Source organism: Melopsittacus undulatus, chromosome 12, assembly GCF_012275295.1.
Source record: "Melopsittacus undulatus isolate bMelUnd1 chromosome 12, bMelUnd1.mat.Z, whole genome shotgun sequence".
Lineage (NCBI taxonomy): Eukaryota > Metazoa > Chordata > Aves > Psittaciformes > Psittaculidae > Melopsittacus > Melopsittacus undulatus.
In genome coordinates this window covers 10,316,817-10,343,267 of record NC_047538.1, presented here as the reverse complement: position 1 = coordinate 10,343,267, position 26,451 = coordinate 10,316,817, and the positions used below count along the sequence as shown (strand labels likewise).

The window sequence follows — 26,451 nt, the reverse complement described above, 5'->3', positions numbered from 1 at the left end:
TGGACAGAGCCCTGGGTGACATGGTCTAGTGTGAGGTGTCCCTGCCCATGGCAGGGGGTTGGCAGTGGATGATCTTAAGGTCTTTTCCAACCCAAACCATTCTATGATTCATAAAGGAAAAGCCCCAAAGATGCCTGTCAACTATTTTAGCTTGTAACTTATCTCAGAAGAACTGGAACAGCAGCTCCTTTAACCCATAAACATCTTCTAAGTCAACAGGTTAAAAGACTCCACTATATAGAAACTGGCTTAACCACACTAGTCTTTCAAGCAGGTCCTTCTCCAGCAGCAATACCTCGACCAGGAATCCAAGGCAGTTAAACACCCCATAAAGGCAGGGGAAGCTGCAGCTCAGCCGGCTCAGGAGCCAGGCAGCCAAATGCCTGCTGAGCACTGAGGACACGCAGCGCTGAACCGCAGCAATCAATTACAGGTTACATGGACGGAGGCGCGACCTTCCCCGACCCACGAGGTAATGATCACACGCTGCTGCTTTTGTAAACCCAAAAATTACACAGCAATTACCAGGCCCTCGTTAATGGTTAAACTGAATTACTCTGACAGGACTGTCTAGAAATGGCTTGTCCAGGCCTCTAAGCTCTTTGGTCATTAACCTTCCAGTGCTGTTCTTAAAGCCACTTGGATGGAGTTCCACAGAGAGTAAGTTCTGTAAACAGATCCCTGAAAGCGGTATAGAATAGAGATGGTTGAATGAACTCAATGAGAAAGAGAAGTTGTAATGAGTGATGAATTGTGATTTATGGCTGGAGGGCTTAGTAACAGCATTTAGAACATTTAATTTGCCACATACCAGTTTGAAATAACCAAGTGACAGCGATGTGCAATTGTGTACCCTTTGAAAAGTGGGTTGGAATATCAACATAAGGAAAGATGGTTGCGTACTAAGATCACAAAACACAGTGTTAGCATTTCTGGGGCTGAGGACTTTTTCCTTCCAGGTGGGGAACTAACTCCATTTAGTGAGTCCTTTTCAGGGAGTGAGAATTCTTCTCTTAAGATCTTCCTTACATTTAGAAAAATGCAGTGCTGTGTTACAGAGGCTGAATGAAGCACCACAGAGCTCAGCTGTAGGAATACTTCCTGTAAGTATCTGTTTGGTACTTGCTTTCATAGCAGTTTTACAGTTAAAGCCACAAGGGACAGCCACAAGATCCAGTTACGTGTATTATACAGATTTATATGTAACTTTTATCTGTTATCTGTTTCCTGTATACAAGTCAGCCTGTTTCTTTAATAAAATACTGTGTTATTTAGTAAAGAAGCAATATACTACTGCCTTAAATGTACTACTTCTAGAATAAAACTTCTCCACACGGAATTCTGAAGCATCATACTTCTCTCCACACTTATGATGGAAATCACTTGTGTACAGCCAAGTCTCTTTCACAATTACGTGGATGAGTAAGAGTTCCATCAAACATGATCCAAGGTGTGCTAATGCTGATTCAAAAAAATACCTTGAATTACCCAAAAGAATTTGCATTTTATGTAATTTCTGGTGTTGGAACCAACTTTACAAAAGCCACTTCAAACAAAAGTAACTTACAAGCCCTGTATGCTCTGGGCTAAGTTTTACTGAGCAAGCAACATTTGCATAAGCACCCACAGCACCTGGGGAGTCCCTGTTAGCAAGGGTTATTACCACCAGAATTAGCTCCCTTCTGCCCCCCCAGAAATTCCCATGAACAGAGCTGCCATCTGCCTTTCTCTCAAAGACTTGTCACTTTGTGCCAGGGACATTCCATGTGCTTTCCCAGAAAAAACTTGGATGAGTACAGACTTATACAGGGCCACACAAAAATAAAGCTTCTCTCTCCTCTCTTGCTTTCAATGATCTTTACACTAACAATTAACTTCAGAGATGTAAAGAGCCAAGGCAGAGGCATCTTCTACAACAGTATTAAACCACCACCTTCAGTAGTAACAGTAATTTCTGCTGCTATTGACCTGATTATGTTTGAGAATCTACAGGAAAAAAGGTTTTGTTGAAGGATTTGGCTCTTTTTTTGCCTTGTATTTCCAGTAGCCTGTGCCCTAAAGTGCTCCAGCCTTACCCTACTGTGCTGGAAGTGAGATCCCACTCCAATGCCAGATGGTGATCCAGGGGAAGGAACCGGGGAGGAATTTGGTGAAGAGTGAAGATTCCCTGTTATTAAAATTCTAATATCATTGTCCATGTCATCTGGGAATGGGAGGTCAAACATGTCATCTGGAAAGGAAAAGAAAGGAATTATTCCCAATGTGCTGCTGCACTCATTTTTGTCAAGAGATTTTTGGGATTTAGGAGCACTCCCTTTAATTCATTATCATACTTTTTTAACATTCTGCTGAGGCAGATGGAAGCAGAGACAAGCACCTGACTGTTCAATTCCCTGCAACCACACACACTTGAAAGGAAATGTTGGCAGACATCTTTTGAAATAATGAAGCTGAACAATGGTCAGAGATGAACACAAACCCTGTCCTAGCAGCTTCATCAAATCCAAATGGATGTTCACAACAGAAAAAATGACCCTTCTCTGCAGCTGGTCTCAGAAATCCATTCACTACACACTTGAAATCCACCAAACAAAGCAAGGTGTGCTGTTCACAGCATGTGCTGCTCTTCAGGCTTTGGCACTTGGCTCCAAGTATCCTGGAGCAATCCCAGCAGCTTCAGGGGCATTGCTCACAGGATCCATAAAGGCAGCAAGGCCCCTGCTCCCAGGCTGTGGAGTTCCATGATTATTTCAGATACTGTATCAGGATTTCCTATAATGCAGCTTTTAATGTTTTACTTTCATCTCAGGAATTAAATAGAGTTGTATTACCATCATTTGCTGGTTTTATTTGGTTTATGTTAATACATGGGAGCGATGTAAAGATACAGTGAAAATGTGTTTGCATTCTGTGAGCAGCACATTCCATCTCTCAGGCATTTGCAACACTGGTTATGCCACCACAAGTGATTTACATGATGGAAAGCTAAGACATTAAAACACAGCAAAAACTTACAAGCATCACGATATGGTTTATAGGGTTTTTTCCATATCCAAATTTTTCAGCAGGCAAAGGCATTTAAGCAGTATAACATTTGAAGTACACTTCAGGACACAGAAAGGGACAGTGTGAGCCATCTAAATTAGCTGGACTAATTAGAACTGCAGCAAAATTTATGCTAAGACACATGGAGCCCTCAATAAGAGCTCTGCAATTCTACATATTGAAATCATTTCTCTTGAAAAAGCATTCACCCTGCATGAAAAGGGAAAGGCCACGTCTGTGTTGAACTGATTTCACCTGAAGGCCCAGGGTGGAAATGCGCAGGTGGTTGTTCTTCTGAATCTTCTAAAGAGAAACAATTCATTGCAAGAGCAATGAATTAACTCAAGTCCATTAACTTCTGTCCTACAACCTCAGTAAACAAGACAGAACTAATGTCATGCTCTGCTTAGCCTCCAAAGCATAAATGAGATGGCTAATAGCATAGGAAGCGGTTTAATCATTAAGTAGAAGAGAGTTAAGAAAATTAAATCTAACACCCTTTTGGAAGCGCCAGCTCTGGTCCCTGGTGCTCATTAGCATCTGGAGCACTCCAGGGCAGGTTAATGCAGGTTAAATATTTGTCAGCACAGCACTCAGCAGGGCTCTGGGGCCTGCAGAGGACAGCTGCTGCAGTGTGGGGAGGGGTAACTTCCCTGCTGTGAGGCCCACTGGAATTCCAGCAGGAACACATCAAAGCAGACTCTTTCCTTAAAAATAGTGGGCCTTTCTTCCTCTCTACACTGTAATTTCCCTCTGCACAAAATACTTCTGCTGGAAGTGTTTGTGGTTACTCTTGGTTTAATTTATTTTATAGTAATTTTTAAGGACTTATGGCAAACCGAGTTAGGAAAGAAAGATATAGAATAGTACCCAGAGTCTTGCTGATACAAACTACAGGGCTGCATACGCTTGCAAAAGCACAAGCTAACACTGAGAGTTCTCAGGTTGGTCTGCTCTGCCTGCTTTAGAAGATTCAGACTCCAAACCACAAGCTGCTTACCCAACATGCATCAAGTGCACCACTACTATAAACCTTATGTGACCTGACCCAAGTCACAACAACAAGAAAAAGCATTTCTAAGTCTGTGCCTTTTTGTACACTGACCGGTCCATATTCCTTATGGAATAAATCAGCACAATTCCCCAAAAACAGACCTCAGAAAAACCTTGTCCTGTAACTGTAAAGCACAGGGGTATACTCTTCAAGTTCAACTGGGTGCTATGGTGTCTATGGGAGAACACTGGTTCACTCAGGCCTTTTATTCAAGCCTGGTGCAACTCTGCTTATGTTCTCAATAGCCCACGGAGCACTGGTGAGTATCTCAGCTCTTACATGAGCCACTGCTTACTTACCATTAGTAGGACTGAATCCATCCTCATTGGGGTAATTTGCTGGTGCTACCTGGATAGTAGCGGAGGTTGGGAAAACCAGGATGTGTGTGCAGGAGGCATCCTGCGGGGTGTTCAGCTGAGATGACTGCAGATTCAGTGCGGTGCTCCGGCCAAACACAGAGCCCATAGTGACAGCATCTACCAGAACAGAAGCGACAGCAGAGACATTCATTTCCATCACCTTCAGAATAGGTGCTCTGTGTTCAAGTTACATTTCTGTGCACCTAATCTGGGCTTGCAAACTAATACACGTTTGAGGGTTCTTATCTTAAAACAAGTTACTTGAGGAGCTTGAAATCAAGACCACAAGTTGTACAGGTAATGTTGAGCTGTGTGAATTCCTGTACAATGCCTCACCTTGCCTTTCATTCTGCTGCCCTGAACCAATGACTTCCCTGTTAAATGAGTAAATGAAGTTTATTTTGACACAGACATCTGTGTAATTATGAAATATACCCTACTGCAGTTGACATGAGGATAGCAAAACTTGCCATCTATTTTCTCACATTACAAAATCTCTGCTTTGAAAATTATTCAACTTGGTGAGTCATGTTCAAGCTTGCTTAATTCTGCTTCAGGGAGTATTCTTTTATTTCTAAACTTAAAAAAGCCCCAGAGTAGTTGGCAAGGGTAAGTCACCATGTACATTTAAAAGCACATGCATACATAATGCAACAAATAAGTAAAAGGAACCCCAAAATTTGAATATATTTCAACTCAATTCTGTGGACTGCTGCTTATAATAGAACTTTCTAAATACCTTAATTATATCTGGAATAAACACATCTGGAAAAGCAAGCAGATCTATCCTTACTCCCATCAGCACAGACTCCTACTCTTTCACACTGTGGACTCTTAGAGAGGCTGCAGTCATTCTTGCCTCATGACTACATCATCACAGTCAGGTGACAGAGACTGATCTCCCCAGAGACGTGACCCCTTCCAGGAGGAGCCCATTGCTTTGACAGGAACAGTACATGCAGTACTCCTTTTCCTAGGAGCTACACTCCCAGCATAGTTTCTCTTCATGGCATTCTGGGGAATTCTGCCAGCTTAACCTGTTTTCTACCACGTTTAGCCATGGCAGTCCAGGACTTCCTGTTGGACACAAAAGTCTCCCCAAGTTAATGTGCTTCTGTGAAAAGTATGGAAAATAAACAGTTGGATAAAACTTACCTGGCATCACAACAAATGATCCCTGTGGCTCCATAGCGACGAGGCAGGCACTGAGGATGGAAGGGGAATCTGCTGACGAGATGCCGCACATGCGGCACACCTCCTTCAGTTGTTTGCTGATTGTCTGCAGGGAACATTCCCCAAGGAGGATACTCCAGTCTGAAAGGAATAAACATTATGATAGAACCAAACAGTGCAAGTAGTAATGCATTAGTAACACTTGCCGCACAGGGCCCTGCAATCTGGGTATTCTGTGCCTGCTCCATGGGGTTTGTTTGTATCCCATGAGTTACCTGATTATTCAGCCACATCCTGAAGAGGATGTGTGTCTTTAAGAATGGGTCTTTTATCCCATCTGTAGCTAGAGGAGGTACTGATCTGGTGTGAAATAGGGCAATGGGCAGAGTTTTGGAATCAGAACTGAATCCTGTTTCTATTTTGTGACAGGGTGACTACTGTTTAGATCTTTGCCCTAATGTGACAAAACCCACTTGGAAGTACACCGTGCAAATTCTAGTTAACCTACACAACACCTGCAGGACATGAGGAAAGATGTCAAACCCAGTGTAGAAAGAAGCAAATTGTTTCTGCCATCGGGGTGGGATTATCACTCTCAGCATTCTGGTTTTAAAGGCCCATGATCAGGTCTGTGAGTCATTCAGCTTGTGCACTAGGGCCACGTCTCCATTGCAAGCCAGGACAAGGGGCAGTGCTGACACTTCCTACCTTTCAGCTCCCCGTGGCCCAGGCGGCCAAGCCGCCCGATGACAACTCTCCATGGCAGGGATGTCATCTGCACGATCCCAACACACCACTCCCACAGCTTCTGCAGCCCGATCTTCCGTGCAGACAGCTTGCTCCTCCTCGACCTGGAGGTTGAGGAAGACAAAAAACCCAAACCCAACAGTGAGAACTGAATCCAAGACCATGTTCAGAGTTCTGTTCCCTAGAATTATTTCACTGCTTGCCCTCTGCAGGAGTCCTGACAGTCCTGGGAAGTGCCCAACTCACCTTTTACCAACAAGAAGCAGAAAAAATATGTGCCTGCTGTCAGTACTATTACTGCAGTGACATGCAACAGGTGTCAATATGCTGAGCAACATACTGGTTGTTCTTGAAGGTAAGAATTACAGGTAGGATTTGTAAACCAAGTGTAACATAATATCTTATTTCCTCTGCAGTTTTTAGTTATGAAAATGTCAACTGAAATGTTACTACTGTAACATTATCATGATCACTCAGCAGGAAATATTATTAGAAGGGATGTGCAAGAGCCTGAGGAGTGAGGGATGACAATGATAGTCCTAGATGTAATATAAAAGCTAAAGGGTTTTACCTGTTTGGTAGATCTATATTAACTATGCAGGTTTCCAATAGTTCACCATGGAGGTCAGTGCAGGATGCCAGAAGCCAACGCTGATCGTGAGACAGACAATAGCCCACAAAGAGCACGTTGTATTTCTGACTGGCCTCTCCAAATGTTTCTCCCAGCTCTGTCTGTTTGTCTTTGATGGGTGCCAGTATGAACGGAGGTGAGTATAGCTGGATTGGGCTGGGCCTCTGTAAGAAAGTCATCGGCAGGTAGATCAATAACTATTTAATGCATGAAACACACAAACACAGATGTGAGTACAGGAAATGATAAATCAAGGCATTCACAGTCAAGAGAGGGAGTGGGAAAGGGTTATAACAACCATTTCTGTTGGCTGAAACTGATGCACTCCACACTCCCATGCTGGAGATGCTCACCCGCCTGGGCAATGAGATCCAGTGCTGAGTCACCCCTACAGTAGATAAGTTGTCTTGTGTTTCTTCATTTAAACAGAATTTCTTGTACGTCAGTGTGTGCCCACTTGCCTCTTGTCCCACCATTGGATACCACTGAGCAGAGCCTGGCTCCATCATCTTCTCTCCCTCCCAGCAGGTGTTTGTGTACATTCATCAGAGCCCTCCTGGTAGGACACTGCAGCTCTCTCAGCATTACCTCAGTTGCCAGGTGCTCCCATCCCTTCATCATCTTAGTGACCCTTTGCTGGATTTGCTCTGGTATGGCCATGTTTCTTGTACTGAGGAGCCCAGAACCAGACCCAGTATATCCCAGGTGAGGCCTAACCAGTGCTGCAGAGAACATTCACGTTCCTTGCTCTGTCAGCACCCTTCCTACTGCAGCTGCCTGCTGTGGGCCTTCTTTGCTGCAGGGGCACCTTGCTACCTCACACTCATCTGCCCAACAGGACCTTCAGGGTTTCTTCCACAAAGCCCCAAACCCACCTTTGCTTTGTAACTCCCCTAAGAAATAAAACCATGAAGGGCCTGACCAGACAGACTCAGTAATTTAGAACTGGACGGGGTATTAATTGTTGAGCCAAAGCTGGGAAGTGCGGTGCAGACTGTGAGCAACACATGGACAATGCAGAAAATTAAGATCTGGTTAATGAAGTATGCTAAGTGCAAGCTGCTTGTGGAAACTGTTCTGAAAAGGAAATTAAACACGAAATGCAAAGTCCAAGTTAACCTGCTTTGCTAAGAGACATGGAGGGGACTCCTTTTTTTTGCCCAGGTCACTTCCCACAAGTATACTCCCCTGGCAGCAGTGCAGGAACATTAAGTAAAGTAAGAGAGATGTTTGCAGGCATCTTGCAAATTTATTGCTCTTCCCCTTACACATAAATAGCTTGAAGTATGACTTCAATTTGCTTCAAAATCCGTCCTGCTGAACATGTACCTTTTTGAGGGAAGGGTGAGGAGAGAACATGAAGAGGAGATGCCGGAGTTGATACTGCTTTTAGGAAATCCCAGTGAGAGCTTAGGGCTTTACGTGAGTAATGAAATGTGGTGATAGGTTGGGTTTATGATGGTTCTGAATCAAGGGGCTTAAATCCTAACAAGCATGTCTTTATCTCAACGTAAGTGTTTAAGTGTTTAGTTGGTCCATTAAATCTAATCATCCTTATCTTTCAAAGAATGAAAAACATCCATGGAAATTACAATGGATTACTCTTCCTTTGAAATCCCTGTAAACCCACAAACAGGGCTTGAGTATTTGCTGTTTAAAAAAGAGATGGCAGATTAAGAATCCCACGGAAAGAGGGGGAATTCTCCAGTACCTCAGGGAATTAATATAATATCTGTAATTAGGTGCAGGAACTAATTTCATATATATGTGTATATAAATAAAGGTTGGACATAAACACTTTCTTAATAGGACTACTACAGACTGAGATGACAGTGTCTCAGGATCTGATTCCACATGATCTTTTACCCTTTTACTTTATGACTCAAAACCAGAAGCTTAAAATGTTTTGAAAGCAAGTAGTCTGCCACTGTTCTCACTATTTTCTATTAAGTACTAGATTACCTTCTCCTTTTATGTTATGTCTTCTATACTTTGAAGAAATATTCCTAAAAGTATTTTCTCTCCTCTTTTTGTAGTATTGGAGAGAAGGGGTTACAGATTATTACCAAGCTTTCACTTCTTGACTCCAGTACTAACCTCTGGGTTTTTGAGGGTCATCTCAATGCTGGCAGCTGGTCCAAAGCCTGTGAGAGACTTGATGTGAATCTGGGTGGGCAGTGGCCTCCTGCATTGGCAGTACACTGAAAAAGCCAGCGACTTCAAGTGCTGAATGTAGAAAACCTGTTCATCCTTCATTGTCTGCAGCATGTACTGGCAAGGCACAATCTGTACAAGTTGCATAAACAAAAAAAATATGACTGAACATCTTCGAGGAGCTATTCATTTAATATCAAGCCAGACTCACACATTCAATAGTCATTTCACAACCACACGGCACTTTGTATGTGGTGTCTTTGCATTACAGTACCTGTAGCTTCCTACCGGGGCTACCACCCTCTTGCGTGAACACCCACAACAGCCAGCGACTGTGTTCCTTGACATAAACCTTCAGTTCCCACTCTGCTGATGTATTTAAGGCTGTAAAATCTCTCAAAACTGAGACTCTGACCACCCAATATAATGGAAGAATCTCCTTACAGCACAAGAGTAACTGTAAAGTGTATAATACATCTGTAGCAGCTGACAAACAGTGGAGCAGAAACTCCAAGTGAGTGTCACTTTCTGTGACATGATCATCATTGAATGACAAACCCCATCATCTCCACAAAGGGAGCAGACTGTTTTACCCAGTCAAGTGTTACTTTTCTGAAGTCCACTTTCTCATTCATCCTTCATTTTGGGAAGGGCACATCATTAATGACATATGTAACTTTCACAGTGTACTCCAAGAAGTAACTACCAGTGGCTTTTAAAAGCAATACTCTAAAAAAAAGGAGGGGATATTTTAATATATTTTAATTAAAATCCCTGTATTCAAACACCTTCGATTTTTTTTAATCTCATTCTTCCGATCCCCATCTGCATTTGCAGACACCTTTGCTCCGTCATCTGGGTGGGCTTAACTCTGCGCTCAGGCAGGTTGGGTTCCACAGCTTGTGGTTAGAATTAGCACTTGCTTGCTGGTCCTCTGGCAGCCAGCACCACCCTGTCACCCACGGAGGACATGTCAGAGAGTAGAATTAAGGTTCTATTATGATTTATGGAGTGTTTTGTCTTTTCTTTTAAACAGTGCCATCTTTGGAGCAGAAACCATCAGTACAAGATCCTTACGATGCAGCCAATGCTGTGAGACCCACACAGATTCTTCTAACTTATATTTTCAGTAGTAATAAAACTGAAGCATCACAAAAGTTTCACTGATCTGTGGCTCTTGCTTGAACCATTGGAGCTTTGGTCACACATTGTAGTTACTAAACTTGACCATGTGTTTTTAAGGACAAGTTCTTTGCCCAAGATTTTCAGAAGCTGGGCTTTCCCTCACTATGTATGAGTTGAAATAAGTCCGTAAACATTTGGGTTTGATTTGTTTTGGAATAACAGTGTGTGTGTATACTATGGCACAGCTGTGGGAACACTGCGCTGGTGACTAGCTCATGTTACCTTTACTTGCCGAAAAATGTCTAAGATTTTGACATGAAGTGGCAAAACGGCCCATATTTTGACAAACCAAGGGGAAGTGCTCAGGAAATAAACAGTATTTTGAGTTGGGAAGCACATCAGTTGTCTTGCATAGACTGAGATACAGTTTCTACATGCAGTTTGCATGGTCTTGTATTTCAGCCATGGCAACATCAGGGGCTGTTTTGTTTTTTGCATCTTCAGGTCTGAATCAATCGAATTCTTGCAGTCTGTCACAATATGAATTTGTGAATCTGATTTCCACTTCATCCCCAACACTGAAATAGTTTGGTGACAGATTCCCCGACCACTTCAGGGAATGATAAGGTGAAGATTACGAGAAATGACAAACATATTCCATGCCAGATTTGAGACACTTCCAATTCCTTATTTTTCCCTTATAAACTGTGTTTAAGCCAAGTTCAACACACATGAAGAAAACATACAGACATCATTCATGTGCTGCTTCTTGTGTGTGTTGCACACATACACACATGGTTCAATCTCTGGCCTCCCCTTTTCCCCCACTTCTTTACTGAGCCACTGTGATGAAGAGGCATGGAAAACAGGCAGTCTGGGCAAGAGGCCAAGCTCTGCTTCTGACTGCACAAATCCAATTCTTAAGTAATTCCATAGTAAGTAACTATTATTATATGCCAAGTTACATGGTGAATTATTTTTAAGAAGCAGATAACAACAATACAATACTTAAATTATACACTAAATGTCTGGTTGCACATTTCTTTTGGATTAAACAGTATAAATCAAGAGCATAGCAAAAGCAAACAACTCAACATGCAAAGTAATCAAAGGAGCAACTGGGCATTTTTGGCAAGGGCAACCCAAGTTGCAACTTAAGTAACTATAATCCCCCTTAAGGAAGCATCCAGCATATATGGTTGCTAGAACAGATTTGATGCACAATACCATGGCTGCCTTACATTAGTTTCCTCATCAAAACAAAAAAGCAGGTGGTTTTCTAATATACAGACTTGTACTGTCAACAAAATAATCTGTAAACATCACCTGAATTTTATACATTATTTTATATATTTATATATTATCTTCCATTCTGTATCTCCAATACAGAGTAGGTATCAAAAGCCTGCTGTGATAGAATGACTTTTCAGTTTGAAGATACAAAGTAAGGTAGAATTACCTGGAGAATGAAAGAATTCCTCATGTTCTCAGGCAAGTTATCCAACATTTCTGTGTAGCATCTCATTAAACTTAACAGCCAGAAGTTGGTTGAGGCAGATTCTTCGTCTGCAGTGTAGGTGAAAGGATCCACCATGTAGATGACAACAGCAGGAGGATAGGCATTGCTGTCTGCAGACTCCGGCTCAGTGGGAATCCCAATCCTCTCCCTCTCAGTAACACTGGAGGGACACAGGATGTTAGAGTTAAAGCAAGTTACAACTGTTCGCTACTGTTTGCTGTAAAGCTGTGCAAGGCCAGAGCAGAGGAGGAAAAGGAGGAGAATGTAGTGATCCTTATGTTCAGAAGAAAAAGTAAACACCACGAGACAAAACTGATTGAGGGGAGATGACTTCTACTCACAGCTGTTCTTAACCCAAAATACCAGTTATTATGCTTTAAAGACACCTACCATAAAGTCTAATGTAATCTCATTTTATACAAGCAGAATAGATTATGTCTGAAGAATATAGGAAAGTTGACTACTATTAGCTTACTACTATTCCTTTCAATAATGTGCATGCTGGTTTTGGGGGCTGTTTAGGGTTTTCTTTCAGGACAAGTAAAAGGGGGAGAGAAAGGACTGAGAACTGAGGAGTGCCGAAGTAACATTCATGGAGACTCAAGTCCCCTGTTCAGTTACAGTGAAGTTCCATTGGTAATGGAAGGAGCAACTGCACATTTTTGGTTGATAAAATTCTCCATGCCTTAACCACGAGTGGGAGGCTCAACATCTGTAAGTGATCACAAGCAGCTCAGAGTTTCTTTGTCAGAAACCATACTGCAGGGGCTCAAGTACTGTTCTGCAGAGAGCCAGCAAACAGATGTCTGAAGGATAACCCCAACTACAACAGGATGTGGGCTTTTCACTTAAGATAGAGGAACTCCCTAACATATATCATGGCTCTTAGTAATATGCATTATTATAAGAGTAATGAAAAACATGCTGACTCAGGAAGTTACTTACATAAGATGTTAAAAAGTATTTTCCTAATGTTTATGTTTAATGGACTATTTATAATTAAGTCTTTAAATAAGTTGTGCTGCTGCAGCTTATTTTAAAGGAACAGCAATAAAACCCCATTTCCTGACCTGACAGTGCACCTGCTTGCAAAGCAACACCAGCAATGCAGGCACATGGAAACAAAGCCATGGCTTGCATTTTGTGTCTGCTGCTGGCAGAGGTGTGATGGTGTTGCCCATGCAAGAGGCATTCAGTGCCACAGGAAAAGTCCTGCAGCACCTGACCAGTGAGGCCTAGTGAGCAGATAGGGCACAGAGCCTCAGACACACCTCATGTTTTACTTGTACTGCAAATACCAGGTGGGACATCCTAAGGCACCTCAAACACAATGGCCACACCACGATCACCATCATGCACTTGAATCAAGCTTTGCTGCTTGTTACACAAAAGGGAGGTTTGTTTTTTCCACCTCCCCTTTATCCGTAACTGCTAGAGACATATAAAACCAGGTCCTGCTCCATTTACATCTGGCTTCTAGCCCTGCACATCTCAAAAGGTCCTCTCTAGGATTTACATAAGGATTAGAGATTATAGGTTGTATGGAACCAGGATAACAGTGGATTTAACTAGACGTACTTGGAGTCATTTGAGCACTGAAGTCACTTACCCTTCCTGTCCTTCCTGTTGCTGCTGTGGTGCATTTTGACCCGATTCTGCATCTCCTCCAGGACCTGTGCTTCCTTGCGAGCGCTCTGCTGTGTTTCCCCCAGTGCTGGTGTTTTGTCCTGACCCAATGTTCCCACTAAACCCTGGAGTAGAGGTAGTGGTCATCTGGTTAATGCCAGGTGTTGCTGAAGATGCTGACAGCTGTGGCACTGAGGATCCAGAGGATGAAGTGCTTCCTGCGGGAAGGCTACTCGTGCCACCACTGGGTGTGGAGTTAAAGGAGTTGCCTGTTGAGGGTGCCCCAGCAGCTGAGAGACACGTTGAGTTTGAGGGGACAGGTCCAGTGCTCCCCGGTGCTGTTGGTGCCTGGCTTGCTGGCGCTGGGGTTTGGTACTTGGGTGGTAGCAACAAGCTGCTGTCAAGCTGCAGAGTGGCTAAGTAAGGTGCTGGAATAGCAGATGAAGAGGAAAGATGAATGGCAGTCTGTCCAATCAAAGTGAATGGCATTAACCATAAAGTCACACACTATTTTTTGCACTTTTAGAATATTCTAAGAGTACACAAATGGTACCTGAATATAAGCTCCATTACAAGGATTTACTTTGGCATAATTCTTCAGTATCTGATACAGATCAAAAGTCTTTAAAACCAGGAATGACTTTGTGGAGCTTTGTGAATCGGAGTTGGTACTGACATGTCACGATCTCTGGCTAGACTGGGTTATGATAACAGCAGCTTTATACAGTCTTCAGCTCTGCAATCTACTACAGTCACTGTCTGACTCAAAATCTGGAAGTTCTTTTTACCTGAGCTACAGTAACGACAAACTTGAATACAGTCATTTCTGCTCCTCAGTGTCAGAAAAAAATTTACCACATTGATAGTTTTAATGTAATAAGTGAATAAAATGTAAGTAAATTAATATTTATTATTTGTTTAGTCTCAGAGGTGGTAAATCATCAGCAGGGGAAGTTCCCAACACTGCTCCTGCCAGATGCCTTAGGTGCGAATTGAGCACCCAGCTCCTCAACCAGCCCTGCACATGCTACACCTCTGCATGAGAGCCTGGGGTATTTATGTTAAGCAGTGCTGTAGCAATTTCTCTTTTCCAGTTATGTGGGAAATTAAAACTAAAAGCAGACTGAATGAGTTACAGCGTCATTTGTGATAGACGAGTCCCAGCCTGTTCTGTCAAACATTCCTCAAAGGATGCACAAGCATTCTACAGGCTGTAGAACTGCCCAGCTAACTCCCATGTTCAGACTTCTGACCAAAATCAGATCATCAGTCCTCACAGTAACAGACTTCAGAACTCTCACACCTTGCTCAGAGCAAAGGCAGGAAGCACCTTCCAAGAAACTACTTAAAACTTCCTGGCTATTTTTAAACAAAAACATAGTTTGCACCCTTCAGATGAAGCATGAAGCCTTTACGTGGTCAGTGTGTGCCAGCAGTGAGCAGCACTGTCTCAGCAGATGTTTCCAGTGATGTTCTGGATGGTCTTGTGTCAAGATCCCATTTCTCAGTTACACACACAACAGTTATGTTGCATTTGGATCCGCTCTGGAACAAACAGCCATGTCTCTACCCAGGTGAAATCTGGGAGCAATGTTAGCCCAGTGATTCAGCTAGGCTCAGCCAGGACCTGTCTTCTGATACTGCCCCAGCAAACTTTATACCCTCCCATATACTCAGATTCTACTCTCCCTCACCAAACCAGTACACCTGATGTTCTAATAGAACAAATACAGCAGGTTGCCATAACAAAACCAGAAGACTAATCTTTTAAACGGAGTCACTGTTTCAGGATGGAAATAAGCCTACAGGTAGTCCAGAGGAGACCAGGCCTTTGGGGTAATGTGGTTCCAAGTGCCTGCACCTCACAGATTCAGGCCCCACTCATCAAGGATGCTATTACTTTTTTACCTCTGTTAACTCACTACTCCTTCGCAGAGTTTTAGTGAACTCGCCTCTCAAATAAATACGTGTTACGCTTCAAGGCACTAACTCCAGCATGCTGATACATACAAAACACACCGATGCATATTTGTGTGGAACATCTTTGGGACATACAAGTATCTTACACCAAACTGCCTCTACTAATAAGGTAAGCATTGGCTTTTGGATCCCTGATATAATCACCTTACTGCTGAACAACAGGAAACCTTTGAGAGTAGACAAATGTATCATGGATTAAGAAACTAAGATAAAGCCTCATAGTACCTTCTTTATCTTTGAACAGATCATAATCTCTACATTAAGAAAAAGCCCCATTTCCATCAGGAGATATCCCTGATAAAGTGGAGCAAGGAACCTCTACAGCACCTACAGAAACCACAGGAGCCTTACCTAGGTGATGCCGGCAAACTTGCGCATAAAGTTTGAGTCTGGAATGATTGTCACACTCCTCAGTGCCCCAAGGCTGGTTGAACCATTCGCTGACGAGCTCATCCGTTAGCTTCTGTGCCACGTTCTTCCCCACCCTCATAATCCCATCACGTAACACTTTGCAGATTGGTTTGTGCTGGCCAAGTCTACACATCTGTTGAGGAAAGAAGAGATGCTTGTAACTAGATGCTGAGTACCTGAGCATGCTCTGCAATCTGGTTTGTGGTATAAAGCTACCAGCACAAATCTGGTGGCTCCTTAACAAATATAAAACCAAAAGGCTACATTTGTCTGTTGACTAGAACTGTACTTACAGCAAAAGCAAGGCCACAAGGTGATCTTACAATTCAGTAGTACGCAATGTGCATGATAAAGGAGGGAATGGTTTTAACTCCAGTCTAGCAATTACAAGAAAGAACCAATTCTTTAGTCTCCTCCTCAGTCTTTAGGTTTGGTCTGGCCTTCATGTGTTAGGTTGCAAGTGTATTAATATTGGTGTTACACCCTTGGTAACATAAGAGATTGTGTACTGTAATGAGCAGATGGCAACAAATGCCCAGAAATCTGCAGAAAATCACAGCACAACTCAATTAGAGGGTACTCTCAGAATGTAAAAATCCAGAAAGTCCTCAAAATGAAATAAATCCTTATTCAAACAATTGTTACTTTTAACCCCACAGATTTATCCCAACAAGCATGCAGCAGAACAGAAATGACACTTAAGAAGCAATAATTCAATGTGGTTTGTCTTTCCAACCTCATATACAGCACTCAAGTCCCTGAAGAAAGTTTTGGCTCCATCGAGCAAGGCCTCATTTTCTGGACACACCACGATATAGGCGACATCCCGATGGCCCCCATAAGGGTCTAGCAACAGCCTCTCCCAGAATGGCAAGGAGAATGGAGAAATTGTCAGGAAGTCCTTGTCATAACCCACTAGTAAAGTCGGGATTGGAAGAGGCTCAGGAGATTCCTCAGAGCCTTCAAAGAGAAAAAAAAAAAAAAGAAGTGTTAAAAGAAGTGGTTTAACTGCAGTGGGTTCTCTGATGTACCAGCAGTGGGTTCTCTTATGGGAATATTGGGAATCAGCCATCCCTTGAGATCCTGAGCATCCCAGAAGTCTGACCATAGAATGGAAACAGATCAAGGCTGGATTGTGCCTGATAAACCATGTTCTCCCCCAGTCCTTTTTCTTGGGGAAAAAAGTATTTAAGAAAGTAGAAGAAAGATTTATACTGTGCCTAAAAGAGTCATAAAATCAAAGCTCAGTTGGCCAAAGCAGAGAGAGCTGATCCAAGCTCATCTACCATTTAAGCTTCCCTAAAAAGTCACAGTAAACCATCTTGCAGTGTACTGTAAATACAGGTATTGGCCTTCCTGAGGCTTAATCTTGTGGTTTTCCTTTGTCATAACCATAACCACATCTCACTCAATCAAAAGTAGTAACATGAATACATAAAACCTGATTTTACACTTTTTCATCTACCTCCACCTGGCTGTGCAAAGTTACACAGTAAAACATTTAGAAACTTATTCCTAGGTGTATATACATAGCAAAGTTATTGTAATTGTATAAACTGCCTCCTGCTCCTCTCTGTAAGAAGAGGCCTGAAGCACTCACTGGCCCAGCAGGGAGGGTTGCCATCAACCTCTAAGCAAGACTGCATTGGTTTAGACTGAGATAAATCATAGGTGAGAAATACACATTTAACCACAAAACCTATTTTGCCATTTGCATTTTCCAGAGGAGTCACTTATAACCATGATACACTTAAAACTGAAAGTTCTTATTAAGTCTATGGGAAAACTTAGAACAAGCAAACCTCTCTGTGGAGAAAGTATACCCACATGTTGTGTTACCCTCTTTCTATAGCTCAAGGCCCCTCTTCCCCACTGTGATTTGGTACAATTTCAAGAGCTCTGCATGTGATTTATACACCAGGAGCTTCAGCACAGGCCAAACGCCAGGCTCAGGTGGGGAGCTTGATACTCACCCAGCATTTCTGCACTTGTAAGTAGGTGTCAGTCAGGGAGGGTGAAGCCTCCACTCTAGTGTGCAGAGGTATGCTGCAAATGCATTCTAAAGCCATGTGAAGAACCATCCCCTGCCCCCAGTAGATACAAAGAGCCCATCTGTTCCAATGTTTTTCCATAAGGAAGTGCCTTTCTAGAAAACCATGCTTCCATTTGAACTATTGGCATACACCACAATGTATGTACCATAGGTTCCCCGTCCTGCCATCTTATGGAACTGCTGCCAGGTGAGTGGTCCCTGCACATGCTGGATGTTCTCCCAGGTCCTTCCAGTTCGCTTCTTCTGGATGGCATCCTGGAGGAAGGGCTGCAGGGACAGCAGCATACGCACCACGTCCTGAGAGGAGAGCATGCTGATATCCAGGACTGCAAATGACAAAGGAGCAGCAGTCATTTTCAGTGAGGGAAGGGAATGATTATTTGGAGGTGGCAACCATTTCTGGTTTATTGTTCTTTCATACTGCTCTCACAATGCCCAGATGTGCACAGTTCTAATTAGCTTAATGGCATTTACTGAGGCACTGCCTGAAAATAAAGCTCTCCTCACAGTCCTTTGCACATACCTTTCACTGCTGCTGCTGCTGTCCAGCTCAGACTGTAAGAAGCCAGAACATCTTCAGCATGTGATGTTTCATTATAAAATCACTTTTATTTTTCTTGGTGACACACTCATACAAAGCATTTGTTTTCTGCTGACTTCTCAAAAAAACATAGGGGCCATAATTCTGCCTTCCCCCAATACTTGAATTAGTTTTGCACCTCTGCTGCAGACTTAGAAACATCCACAGGCTCTTTCAGAATTTAGACCACAAAGTCTAAGGACAACCAGATTATCTTGAGTTGTAATGTATAAAGCTTTCAGAATCCTACTTTATTTCTAGAATAAAGGGCTTAAAGCAGACTTTCAGTACCTAAAGGGGCTGATAAGGTATCAGGAGAGGGGCTTTGGACAAAGGCCTGTAGGGGCAGGATAAGGGGAATGGCTTTAACCTGCCAGAGGGAAGATTAAGATGAGCTCTTAGGCAGAAGCTCTTCCCTGTGAGGGTGCTGAGGCGCTGGCACAGGGTGCCCAGAGAAGCTGTGGCTGCCCCATCCCTGGCAGTGTTCAAGGCCAGGCTGGACACGGGCCTGGAGCAGCTGCTCCAGTGGAAGGGGTCCCTGCCCGTGGCAGGGGTTGGAGCTGGAGGAGCTTTAAGGTCCCTTCCCATCCAAACCAAGCTGGGATTCTATGAATATTTCTATGCATATCATCTCTCACATAAGACGAAGTGGCTCATGATTGTGAAGTTTTGAACAAATTCATAGAAGTCATGAGAAAATTCAAAGAAAAGACATAAATCTGTTTGGACCCATACCATTGCTGTGAGGCCAAGAATGTACAGTGGCACTTCTCACGAGGGCTTCATCCACTTTTCCACCAGTGGGGTTGTCCACATACTGCCTGCCTTGCTCCAGGGCATTGAAGCATTCTACCCAGGAGTCATTGCTGTCTGCCTGCAGCCTGTCATAGCTCCAGTTCATGCACGGGAGCGTCTGACGGTTGTTGGAGGACATATAATCCAAGCAGCTCAGCGATGTGAAGGGCTGTGTGTGCTGATTCTGGAGGAGGAGGAGGAGGCTCATTGGAGGTTCCTGGGTTTTTCTGGCTCCCTCACCCATCTGAGAGATCAGGTTGCTCTGACATATCATCAGTCGTCTTTCTGCAGCCTGGCCAATGTCTGAGGTCTTGCCAAAAATATCCAGCTCATCCTCAATGAAGAGCCCGGAGTTGTAACCAAGTTTGCGGTTCATAATAGCGCTAAAGCCACAGGTGCACCGGTACTGATCCTCATTGGATGAATCCGGGATGTATAAGCCAACATCTGCACCTTTAATATTCATATTACAGGCGCATATACAACAACTGTCAAAGTTACGGTCCTTGAAGATGTTCAACACGGAGTCTGAGAGAATCAAGGTGACATAGAGGCTGTGGGCTTCCGGGATGGGCTGGACAGTGCCTGGCTCCACTGAGTTCAGCGGTCGTGTCGTAGAAGGGGTAGAAGCAGGTGAACCTTGATCTGTGCTGTCATATTTTACAGATCCTTGACCACTCGCAGTACCCCCACCTCTAGGAGTCCTTGGGGTCCTGGGCGTGCGAGGGGTAGGGACAGAGAAGCGGGGAGTTGCTGGTGACGGCAGAACTCCTGCGCCACTGTTGCTGGCTGGAGCAGTACTGTTTAGTGTCACTGGTGTATTCATCTGAGGAGTGTTCATCTGAAGATAGTCTTGGTCGGCCAAACTTCCAACACTAGGCACATTGCTGCAAGAAATAAATGAGAAGCAACCAAACGCCATCACAAACTGGGTGGTTGTGAAGACTTATTTTGACAACTTTTAAATACAAGCAGAGGGTGAAAACAGAAAGGATTCACTGTAACTGTAGCAAAGAGAGAACACACCCTCTGCTCATAACCTGTCTCTCAAACTGAAATTCTCAGAATGAACACCGCTGTTTCTTACTACCCTAATAAAAAGGTGCCATCTCAGGCACTTTGCCCTCTTACAGATGAGCCCATGGCCTAAAACTCAAATGCTTTTGAGAAGAGTCTCTACATGAATTATCAACTTAAACCTTTATGATGTTTGCAACTCTTTTAGGGAAAAGAGAATTGTAGTTGTTGTTTGAAACACAATTATCTGTGAAAAGATAAAACATCAGTGGAGATAAAGAAAATACTTCAGAGGCATTGAATCATAGATTCATAGAATAGTCAGGGTTGGAAAGGACCTTAAAATCATCCAGTTCCAATCCTCCTGCCATGGGCAGGGACACCTCACACTAAACCATGCCACCCAAGGCTCTGTCCAACCTGGCCTTGAACACTGCCAGGGATGGAGCATTCAGAACTTTCTTGGGCAAAAAGTCTTACTTGACTCTAGAAACCATGACTTTAAATCACTGTCAAGTCATGCATGTGGCACATACACGCCTCATGGTGGTATGCAACTGGCAACAGTATTCCAGACACTACAAATCAAATACTCATTTAGGATTACAGTCTCCAGCACAACATGACATATCCGTCACAAACTCTTAGTCCAGTAAAACTAAGAAACATATTTCTGGGTTATCCACTGTCACAGCTGGGGTTTTATTACCTGTTTTTTGTCATTTTCTGCCAAATTCAAGTGACCAAAGAACAGTTTGTACCTTCCCATGAGATCAGTCTTTGAATGACTCGTATCAAGAAACAGGGAATATGGGGACAAGCAAAAGACTAAGAGCTTTACTTAACTTTTCTCTTTCTAAGTTGCTAATAAGCTGCTCACTTTTCTTGAATTCATTTCATATTGGAGTAAGAAAAAGTGTAAGAAAGTCTCTTGATAAAGGAGAGAAAGAGGTTTTCCTCATGTTTGTCTGTTCTTCCTGTGTATTTTGTGTGCTATTTAAAAGGAGTACTACTTTAATGCTCACATATCAGTAGGGACTTAGAAAGGAAAATAGCAAAGTCCTTACTTCTCAGAATCAGTTAATCACCTTGAACAGATGTATGTACAACTCAAAGCGAAAGAGGGAAAAAAAACCCATGAACAAAGGTTTGCAGGAGTTATGAATCTGAAACACACTGAATACCTCAGACTGATAACAAAAGGTGACCTAGAAACCTTGATTGGCAATCAACACTCTGTCGGAAGCCTGCAGGAATAATCTCCACTCTAATTGGATTATATGGAAAACGCAAGGGTTTTTTTTTCCCCAGCAAATACCTGAAATTAATAACCAGCTCAGGCCTGGTGAATCAGTTACTATTCAAGAAAACCTGGGAATTCAATTACACTCCCTAGGCACTATCAAGGGTTTACAATTTCTTTTTTTGCAATTCTTTTGAGAGCACTGAAGGGTCCTTGGAGCTGGAGAAGGACTGATTTAAAGGATTTACAGACTGATTTAAAGATACAGGCTGCTTTCTCTAGAAATGTACTCAGTGCAGAATTGTACTATCACTGCAGCTTTATTAACTGAATGGTGCCAATTCTTGACAGCTTTCAAAGTCTCCAGCAATTAATTTCTTCCATAAACAAATTCATTTCCTACACGACTGTACTCACTTGTAGCCATCTCTAATGAAAGTGGCTGCAGGTGGCAAAGGAAGCTGTTCAATTTTGGGAGGAACAGCCCAGGACGGCCTGAACACACAGGCATCTGGGATCTTCAGAGGTAGCAGGCACTGGCTGGGCAGGATCTTCAGGGGAGCAAAGACGGAGGAGCCCACGAACGGTTGAAATGATGGAACTTTGTGCACGTAGGAAAAATCCTGTAACACCCAAGTGACAATGTTTACAACAACACAGTGAGGTTGTGCTTGATATTTGCATATTCATTTGTAATTAAAACCTATTGTACTGTTTGAACCCACTACAAATGCTTTTTGTTTTCAAAATTAAGCATATGAATATATACATATCCCTATGAATAAAAATATTCTACAAAACATTCAAGAGCAGTTCCTTCAAAGGAAACTCAGCTGAGGCTCCTTATCATCCTGAGATGCTGTACAGCTACAGTGGCAGTAGATTTCACAATTAGACTCATTTAAGATGAGCTACGTCTGAATAGTGTACTATGACATTTGCATACTACCTATCATTGAGCACCTAATTTAGGCACTTCAACGACTGATCGTTGCATAAATTCTATACTGACAATGGAGAGATAGGCTGTCATGGTGTGAAGACACCTCAGGTGGCCTAAATCAGCCTCTCTGAACAACCCCCCTGCTGGGGGTTATTATATTCCAAGTAGGAACAGTGGACACTAAACACATGCCAAATACTTAACAATCTAGTAAATGTAGTATTAAATAGAAATATAAATATAAATGAAGTGCAGTCAAACTGGACTTCCATTGACCATCATGTTTGTTTGCAGGAATGATGACAAGAACTTCAGCCAGAGTTTCTAGAGCTAGACCAGGTTTCTTTCAGAAGAAAAGAGCTAGTCCTTTTGAGGCACAACTGCAAAGTCAAACCCACGATTAAAACAGTTAACAGCAGACTCTCAGAATGTCAGTATTTAACATCTCATTAGATCTTTGCAGTTTTACCCTTACACCTTGTAAAGCATTTGGTGATGAGGAATGTGTGGATTACTACCTTCAGCTGCTGAATATTCAGCACAAGCAATCTACTTCCATGTTCCCAAAATGGCTAGCAATGGGTTTGGGTGCTTGTTTACCCCGCTGGTGTATATGAGCAGGTGTGACACACTTAAAAGCAAGTAAACTGTGCTGCTGGAGATGTTATCAGGCAGAATTAAACCATGTATTTTAATACTCCTGAAATGGTTGTGAGGGAGATTAAAATATCTTCAGTATCAATGATGTCCTAAAATCTGCTCCTGCTCCAAATCTTTCAGCTCAACAAATCCCAGTACAGATTTTCATTTCAGGCCAAGTCATCCTAGTCCTAAATCAATAGTTCAAGGCACAAACAGAAGACAAAAGCCAGCAGGGTTCATGGCAAGGCAAAGTCTTACAAATCTTACATAAAACTCACTTTAAACTTTTATAATGGCAGAAGAATTGGTAGATACACAAACTACATAAAGCAAATGGACAGCTGTACTTCAGCAAAGCCTCTCAGAAGTTAGAAGGAAGAATTATCTCCCAGCAGCAGCACAGACATGCCAAGCTTTCCGGTGGTTATCCCTGTTCACCAGGGGCACACTGATAGCCAACTCCTGCCCACTTTTCAATGTCTTTTTCTCAATAGAGTCCAGCTCAGCTCCTTCACAGGCACCAGCTGAGCTGGCAACTCCAGCCAGTGAGCTGGTAACTCCAGAGCCCAGTGAACTGATAACTCCAGAGCCTGCTCTGAGATGCTTCAGTGTAACATGGAGACAGAATCCCTGAATGCAAGAAGCTGCTGTGTGGGGACAGGGACTTCTGCTCTCCCAGGGACAAAGCAGATGCTGTCATGAAGAAAGGCACCCTGCGGAGTGCCTCTGCTTCACTTTCAGTCTGCCTAAGGTACACTGCTACTGCATGTAGGAGAATTCACTAATCTCCAGCTGACTAAATCATTTCCACTAAGATATATGTACCTGTTGGTGTTCTCATATTAATACACAACCACTTTTTGACCATGCAACTGCAAGTGCTGCAGCTTTCTGTGCACAGTGCTCTCAGCAATGCAGATGCTTAAAAATAAGCCTCCAGTTAATTCCAACATTCACAGGAGCACAAAATAAGAGGGAAGGAGGTGGTGCGGGGGAGAGAAATGGCTGCTGAAACAGAATGAACAGGCTGTGGCAGATTAGGGACAGGGTGGGCCTGAAGGAGAAGAAATCAAGGGTTGGGGACTACCAGGAAGACAGAGCTATAGTTTGTATCTTCCTTTTTATTACCTGTGCTCCAGCAAGCTCACTGCAGAACAAAGTCAGGTGTTATTTCTACAAGGAAATGTGCAATTTTAAATACCTCCCCCTTCAAGCTATATGCGTGGAAATATGGGAACGACAACCTCTGACTTGAAGTGACGGAAACTGGCCCAACAATTTAAGTAATGCAGAATACACACAAGCAGGCAGAATGGTTTTATCCTACCTCTTAACCTGTGCTAAAGATGGAACAATGACATACAAATCAATGTATACTTGGTGCTTATGTCAAGTCCTTTATGTGATGCTATGGAGAAATGGATACATCTTGATATGTAAAGCCGGGAGGGTGAGTACTAGTACCCAGCAGCAGAGTCCCCATTTAAAAATAGTTCTTAGATACACTACAGGACTCAATAGAGGAGTAACTATGTGACATTACCTGACCTGTGTTATACAGAAAGTCAGATAAGAATGGTCCCATCTGGCCTTAAAACTTGTGAAGTAACATCAGCTGAAGAAGAAACAGAGCAAGTTCAACCCCTGGGCTTTCTCAGAGATTTTCAACCCTAACCAAAAAAGGCAACATTTCAGAGAGAAAAAGGCAGCCTTTCTACATGCATGACTTTATCCTAGCTGCATCCCCAGAGCCTGGCAGCAAGGGGAGCCTATGCATAAAGGGTGCTACAGAGAAATTATCTGAAGAAATCAACCATATAACAGCTACTTAGTCACAAGTATGTTAGGTTTTCAGATATGTACATTATTTCTGTTAGGCACAGGGGCTCATTTCACATATAACATTGTTTGGTTCCTGAGAACACCCAGAAATATTACACACATAAAATTACCAGAAGAAAAATACCCAGTTAAAATCAGAGAAACAATTCAAAAGCTTTTTTACTAGAAGATATTTTTTTTTCCCCAGCTAAAGGTTGACAGGTACTTTACATGGCTCCAGCTCCCATCTGTTAAAGTAGTCTGCTATACACACTACATGTGACTTGCTTACCAAAATCAAACCACACAGAGATGAGATTAAAAGAACATCACATCTTTTGACATGTTACCTTAATTTCTTCAGGTTTAGGGCTACCTAATCCATCTTCCACCTCCATTTTAAACTCCGCAAGCTGTGTTGGAACCATGTTGACCATAGGACTTTCCATCATTCCCAAGGTAGTCACAGTCTCTGAACTTATCCCATCTTTATAACTCATTACTGGGGAGAAGGCAGGGTGTTGTTCTAGAGAAGGTGGTGTTGGGAACATCCTTTGGAGATCTGCCACAGCTAAATATGATAAAATGATGCACTGTTAATCATTCAAATACACATTCTTCAATAGGAAATCCAACAGAACAGAAGAGACTGACTCAATACCAGCTCTTATTTCATCAGTTAAAACCTAGCCTTACTAGAGCTCTGACACCAGTATAAACCTAGATGAAAAGTTAACTCCTAAGGATAAGTTCCAGAAATTCCTAGGGATACTTTGCAAGCAGAAACACCAAACTGGCAGATACAGTTTTAAGAGCAACAAAGTAATATTTCATAATAGAAGAGATTAGTGACATTAATGCAGAGGTCACCCCAGCAACTGTTACTAAGGAGACACAGAGAAGTTTCTTCCCCGTTTTAGAGCCGATACCAAGCCCTAAACCAGGAGGCTTTTGGAATTAGTGTGCACTTAGCTCCATTTTTCCACTGCCATAGTCACTGTAGCCTCATTTGGTCCACAGTGACAGAACTCCTGAAGGAAAGCTCCCGTTGCTAACACAAACACAGGCAATTTTGTTTAAGAATCACACTGCCAGGCATCCAGAAGTGCCAAGTGTCAGGGGAAGCCACATAAGTATCATTATGCATCACAAGACATTAAGCCAGGAAAATCCCAAAATTACTTCTCAGTAAGTGAACATCATGTAATCATCCATCATATGGTGGTGTTAAGGAAAAAACCCAACCCCAATAGAAAAGCTTTACAGAGTATAATGCAATCAAACAAGAATCAGAATAAAGTAATGTATTTTCTCTCCAGCTACTAGTTTCTGTATTTATTTTGCTTCCAGTTCAGAATACATCTTTTCCTGACTTGAACTGGGATAGATACTCACTGGACATAACCATCACTCTGGTGAATTCACCATTAAAATAATCAAATGAGAGGAGGGTGAATTCCCATAGGTGTCTCTTTTTTAATATTTCTGCCAGACTGAATGCTCAATTCCATTTCCATTCCTAGATGTACAGCC

The 26,451-nt window shown here is 42.7% G+C and overlaps 1 protein-coding gene across 1 annotated transcript in view; it reads right to left on the bottom strand.

The window, feature by feature from the left end:
• MED13L (mediator complex subunit 13L) overlaps window positions 1-26,451 on the bottom strand; it is a 183,161-nt gene that overhangs the window by 6,763 nt on the left and 149,947 nt on the right. The window contains exons 15-28 of the mRNA XM_005147830.3: window positions 25,269-25,489; window positions 21,930-22,135; window positions 19,193-20,139; window positions 18,024-18,203; window positions 16,561-16,784; window positions 15,765-15,957; window positions 13,417-13,861; window positions 11,748-11,967; window positions 9,107-9,295; window positions 6,950-7,173; window positions 6,340-6,482; window positions 5,614-5,772; window positions 4,399-4,575; window positions 2,076-2,230 (exon numbers count right to left, since the gene is read on the bottom strand). Of these exons, the coding sequence (XP_005147887.2) occupies window positions 2,076-2,230; window positions 4,399-4,575; window positions 5,614-5,772; window positions 6,340-6,482; window positions 6,950-7,173; window positions 9,107-9,295; window positions 11,748-11,967; window positions 13,417-13,861; window positions 15,765-15,957; window positions 16,561-16,784; window positions 18,024-18,203; window positions 19,193-20,139; window positions 21,930-22,135; window positions 25,269-25,489 (3,683 nt within the window). The remainder of the gene's footprint in view (window positions 1-2,075; window positions 2,231-4,398; window positions 4,576-5,613; window positions 5,773-6,339; window positions 6,483-6,949; window positions 7,174-9,106; window positions 9,296-11,747; window positions 11,968-13,416; window positions 13,862-15,764; window positions 15,958-16,560; window positions 16,785-18,023; window positions 18,204-19,192; window positions 20,140-21,929; window positions 22,136-25,268; window positions 25,490-26,451) is intronic.